The sequence below is a fragment of the Sinocyclocheilus rhinocerous genome, unplaced genomic scaffold (assembly GCF_001515625.1).
Source record: "Sinocyclocheilus rhinocerous isolate Xijiao unplaced genomic scaffold, SAMN03320098_v1.1 scaffold200, whole genome shotgun sequence".
Lineage (NCBI taxonomy): Eukaryota > Metazoa > Chordata > Actinopteri > Cypriniformes > Cyprinidae > Sinocyclocheilus > Sinocyclocheilus rhinocerous.
This window is the reverse complement of record NW_015641014.1, coordinates 1,211,442-1,217,441: the sequence shown is the minus strand read 5'-3', so window position 1 is coordinate 1,217,441 and position 6,000 is coordinate 1,211,442. Positions and strand designations below refer to the sequence as shown.

Sequence of the window (6,000 nt, the reverse complement as noted above, 5' to 3'; positions counted from 1 at the left end):
GGAAATCGTTAAAATAGTCCATGTGACATCAGTGGTTCAACCGTAATTTTATGAAGCTACGATAATACTTTTTGTGCGCAAAGAAAACAAAAATAACGACTTTATTCAACAATTTCTTCCCTTCTGTGTCAGTCGACAATACCACAATGCATTCATGTGCATTCCTCCCTTTGCAAACATGCCGCAGCGCATCCGGGTTCTACATCAGATTCTCCGGGTTCTACTCCTGCGTCAGTAGTGTCACATGCATGCGTTGTGGTACTGCCGTGAACGCGCGTCGAAGACTGACACGGAAGAGAAGATATTGTTGAATAAAGTCGTTCTTTTTGTATTCATTGCACACAAAAATTACTCTCGTAACTTCATTACTTATTAAGGTTGAACCACTGATGTCACATGGACTATTTTAACGATGTCCTTACTACCTTTCTGGGCCTTGACCATGGTAGTTCCCTTGCGGTCTATGCAGGGTCAGAAAGCTCTCGGATTTCATCTAAAATATCTTAATTTGTGTTCCGAAGATGAACGAAGGTCTTTACGGTTTTGAAACAACAAGACGGTGAGTAATCAATGACAGAATTTTCATTTTTGGGTGAACTATCCCTTTAATACTTTAATATGTATTATTTGGCTTGTGCATTCATGGTAATTTGAATCAATTTAAATGTTTTAGTTTAAAGGCTTTTTAAACTTACAAAATGTTTATTTTGTTCTGTAAGTTGTCGCTTGATTTCCAATGTAAGATCTGTGTCCTGAAGTTGCAAAATCATGCACATTTAATGGATGCATCTTCCACTTTGGCTGATCTGAGATCCGTCGGATGTCTTTATTTTCTTGTTCCTGTAAAACATCAGGGAATACGTTGTTAATGTGCTAATGAGTTATCTAAAGAGACAGTACGAGCGAGTTACATTTGCTCTACATACGTCATGTGTATAACTCAGCAGGCTTTTTCAACACTTCCTCAAATACACGAAAGCAAATACATCAGCCGTTCACACCTGTTCCCAGTTAGAGAGTTAACACGTTGGTGCCGTGACCCAGACGAATACACACGACATGGTCAGAGGTCTCAAGTTGTGCCACAAGTGCGACAAATACCTGGTACATTGTCATCTATGTCACTCTCAAGGACAAATTCAGCTGAAAGACCAGGAAAGGTAGCCGACACTAGCTTCTTTGCTAGCTTTTTCGCTAGTACCTTTGAATTAATAGTAATAAACCATAAAAACAGATTCCTGTCAGGACTCATGTGCTAGATTTGGGTGTTAAGGAGGTAATGTGACATAATGTGATACTTTTATCCTTTCTGTAACTCTGAATATTAAACAGCTTTGCTGTGTGACATCATGCTAATCCAGTGATTCATGTCCATGCAGTGGCACAACAGAACAGCTGCGGCAGGGAATGCGACACATCACAACACAATGCTACATGGGAGGCGCTGGGTGAAACAAACACGTTGGAATTATGCCTGACACGCCGGCGGTCCAATGCAGGAGAACAGGATCGGGGCTTTAAATATAGCGTGGCATGATATGCGAACGAGAGATTTACGGTCTTGCTGGCCAGTTAGAGTCATGACTTCAGACATTTGCTGTCGCCGCACCGTCAGTTTAAACACCTCCCACTGGCTGCTCCACCCTTTTTAGGTGTGAAGATATTTTGAAAAATGGCTTTTTTTGACCAATTAATGTCAATGTTATTTTTTGGACCCCATTTGATTTTCATTGCATGGACAAAAGCAGTTGAAACATTCTGCAAAATATCTTTTGTGTTCCACAGAAAAAAAGCAAAAACCCACAAAGGTCACTCACCATTTGTGACGAATTTACTCTTGGCTGCGAACACCTGAAACAAAAAGCAACCCAATAAGTGTGTGATTTGAAAAAGTCCTGCACCTTCAATCCAATCTCACAGGAAAATGTGACTATTTTACGAAATGGCGATTTTATATAAATGTGTACATTGTGAATTGTATGAAAATGTATGATTTTTTGAAAAAGTATTCATGAAGGTCCACCCCTAAACATAACTATCACTAGGGCGTGAGCAGATCGTACGAAAATGCATGAATGAGATCATATGAATTAGCTACCAATTCGTCAAAATGTAAAATAGTGCCAAGAGATTGTGTTGGTATTTTGGTACTATTAAAGGTACAACTGTTAATAATATTGGGGGAAAATTATAATGAGAAACATTCTGGTGACAATATCTGAGAAAGGGATGATGGGATGCACCATTGTACATCAAACCTTTGCCATCCAGTCATATACAGTATAAAATTAACCACTGAGATGATACAGACCCTTCAAGATGAAAGCTCTTTTTGGAAACAGGGCCATTGCTTGAATTCATGAGTCCTGTGACCAATTTTAGGTCTAAAGACATGCTAGCTATTTGTAAAGTTGGTAGATGACCCAATACTTTGCGTAAAGTGAATAACAAACCATAAAATCAACTGGTATCAAACACCACTTAAGTTTTTCCTGTTAAACCTCGAGATCTGTCAGTCTTTACTGGGTCGGTCAAAGGAAACAATCAATGAAATAACTGACTTTAATGGACTTAAACATCATATGATGTTTCCACCCATTCAGCTTACCTTGGCAGGTGTGGAGCCCTTTGTTTCCCATGGGCCACGTGGTTTAGTGACTGCAGCTGGCTTTTGCTCCTTTCAAAACACAAAATTACACCACCCCAATTAAATTTGCATACAGTAGGTTAATGGATTTTATAGGAATGTTTTATGTAAAGTTTACCTTTCTAGAGGGGGATTGAATAGAAAAAGAGAAAAAACAGCAGACAGCAGCGTGACAGGAAAGGGAAAGGGAAAATAAAAGGCCACAGCTAGAGGAGTGGGAAGGAGATGGAGATAAAATCAGTAATGGAAAGATACAGGATCCTTTCAATAAAGTACTGAGACCGTTTCAGATGGCAATACCATTGTACAGAATGAATACTGTAAACATGTACCATGGTTTTTACATGGTATTCCAAGGTATTTCAAAGAATACTATAGTGTTACTATGACACATGCCCAAAAATCTATGGTACCCAACTTATTTATTAAAGAACTATAAACATACATATATTTTAAAAATGATCAATTCTCACTATTAACTAACTATTAACTATGACTTTTGCCTCAAGATCCTAATTTGCTGCTCATTAATATTTTTTCTATATACTTTTTAAATCTAATTCACAAATGCAATACACTGAAGAATCACTGGAGGGCCACCTTGCACCATCCAGAATATAAAAGTGTTTATCTAAATTTACTTCAACTTGTGTGAAGCCACACTTCACTGTTCATGTGAACGTTTTGAATTCTATAATAGAAAATGTAGATACATAAATAAATGACTAAAAACTAAAATTGGTATAAAAATGAAATAAAACTATATAGAGATATTTAAAACAAATAATAATAAAATAACAAAATCAGATAAAATTTCTAAAACAAACTAAATTTAAAATGAAAATCTAAAAATACATTTTAATTCAGAATATTAATAAATACTATAATATAATATAATTAATACTACAATAACACTGGCAGATGGACAGACAGACAAAGATAGATAGATAGATAGATAGATGTAGACAAAGTGACAGACTCACTGTTTTGGCAGGTGGTTTTTCTGGTTCAGGAGCTGGTTTGAAATCCTCTCGGACACAGTATGCATTGCAAATTGTAGACTCTAACCACAACTATCAAAGTAGGTAAAATCTCCACAGAGAGGGTTGTCTGATGGTCATAGATTGTGTGTGAACAGGTCCACTGTAATCAATGTCTGATTCTTATATAGTTACTGGAGTCTCCAGTTCTCTTCTTAATGTGTAAAGTGTTACAGTATGAGTGACTCTGATCTTGAAGGCTGGTAAAAGAAGCTTAAAATAAACAGAGCCATGAGTGAAATATAGCTCAGGAGAGAAGGTTGGAGCTGTGCCACATCAATGCATGGATTGCGACACTTGACCTCTCACTGATTTCTAAAAAAACACTCTTTTTTTGTTTCATGTCAAAGCATTAAAGGTTTCTAGGGCTGACAAAAACACTACTCCATTTCAAATCCATTAATTTTAAGTTCACAAGATCTCTGGTATCTCACCAGCTTTACACTTCCTCTCCATGTGAAGATCATTTCCTATTTACTGCATTTCACTAAAGGCCTAGGTATATATAAAAAAAAACTTAGAAAATAGTTAGAAAATTAGAAAATGAAGCCTTGGCAAGTAAGTGAAATAAGTTTAAACTTAAGCATTAAAATGACTAAAAACTAAAATTGGTATAAAAATGAAATAAAACTATATAGAGATATTTAAAACAAACAATAATAAAATAACAAAATCAGATAAAATTTCTAAAACAAACTAAATTTAAAATGAAAATCTAAAAATACATTTTAATTCAGAATATTAATAAATACTATAATATCATATAATTAATACTACAATAACACTGGCAGATGGACAGACAGACAAAGATAGATAGATAGATAGATAGATGTAGACAAAGTGACAGACTCACTGTTTTGGCAGTGTTAATGCGCCCAGCCACACCGATGTTCAGGCCAGCTGTTTCCTGAGAGGACATACTTTTGTTTGTCAGATTAATACTGCTTCATCTGCTTATTTCAGTGATCATGTACTAAAACTCTCTTCTCTCGTCTCTTCTCTTGTACCTTGGTGGCCGGTGGGGGGCTTGCTGGACTCGGGGTGGGATTGACCACATTCCCCTTCTCCCACATACTCTTGATGCTCCGCAGGCCTTCAGCCACAGGTACATCCACAGGAGATTTGGGTGATTTGGTCACTTCTTTGGTCTGCTGAACAACAGATAAGAGTCTCAAACTGAGTTATAAATGACAGGTGGCTGCTCTAGTGTTTACAATTCCTCACCTGAACAGCAGAAGTGTATTGCTCTAGTCTGTTTCCAATCTTGCAAACTAATGGAGTGTGTGACGTCTTAACGGGACTGGTGTAAATAAACAACAGTATGAACTCAGTATATGCCAGACCCCAGTACTTGTTCGACTGTTTGAGTAAACACACTTCTTACCTTTTTAGAGCAGATTTGTTCAGAAATTCGGCTTTCTCTCCAATCTGTCACAGAATAGTATCATATAAAACACATTATTATAGTACTATGTTAAAAAAAAAAGGTAATACTACAGTGCTTTTTTGTAAAAGTCAGAATAGATCATAGAGCATTAAACCTTTGCGGAGGCACCCTTCGGAGCGATGAATGGTGCTTTGCTCCCTTCTTTCGACGACTCCTTTTGTTTTTTTTTCTCGGCTGCCTCTGCTCTCCTTCGCTCAATCTCTTCCTTCATCTTCCTCCTCTCTTCCTGTTAATTTTAGTGATGAGAAGAAGACAAGGACAGCATACGTATCACAAATAAAGTGTATGAGGGGCCGTTCACACAAAGTACGTTTGGTTTTCCACTGCACTACTTTTTCATTGTTTTTTTTTCATTAGACGGATGTCTTCGACCTTTGCACGTGCAATGCTCTCATTTTGCGCACAGTATGGCACTCCAAAAATGCATTTTTTTTGTATTCCACTGCACTAGTTTAGTAATGTTTGGTGCGTTTTTACATTCCACTACTTTTCAATTGCTTTTCTACGTAAACTTACGTTAGACGGACACCTTTGACCATTGCTGGCATTGCACTCGTTTTGCACACAACTAAAAATATGGCCCTTAAATTAATTTTTAGAAAACATTTAGACTGCACTACTTTTATATTGTTTTTCAACGTGAATTTAGTTATATACGTTTTACGTTCCACTGTGTTACTTTTCAATTGCTTTTCTGTGTAAACTTGCGTTAGACGGACACCACTTGTGCTTGCGTTCCTCTCGTTTTGCACATAACTAAAAATATAGCCCTCAAATTAAAAGAAGTTTTAGAAAACTTTTAAAATACATTTCAAGACATTGCGTTTTTTTCCAACTACATTGCCCGCATCTCATGTTATTTTTTA

At 36.8% G+C, this 6,000-nt stretch overlaps 1 protein-coding gene across 1 annotated transcript in view; it reads right to left on the bottom strand.

Moving 5' to 3' along the window:
• Positions 1–529: 529 nt before the first annotated feature.
• Positions 530–6,000, bottom strand: part of LOC107753651 (caldesmon-like) — a 30,267-nt gene continuing 24,796 nt past the window's right edge. The window contains exons 12-18 of the mRNA XM_016569857.1: positions 4,912–4,987; positions 4,695–4,835; positions 4,541–4,594; positions 3,631–3,675; positions 2,609–2,677; positions 1,818–1,851; positions 530–840 (exon numbers count right to left, since the gene is read on the bottom strand). Of these exons, the coding sequence (XP_016425343.1) occupies positions 827–840; positions 1,818–1,851; positions 2,609–2,677; positions 3,631–3,675; positions 4,541–4,594; positions 4,695–4,835; positions 4,912–4,987 (433 nt within the window). The 3' untranslated portion in view covers positions 530–826. The remainder of the gene's footprint in view (positions 841–1,817; positions 1,852–2,608; positions 2,678–3,630; positions 3,676–4,540; positions 4,595–4,694; positions 4,836–4,911; positions 4,988–6,000) is intronic.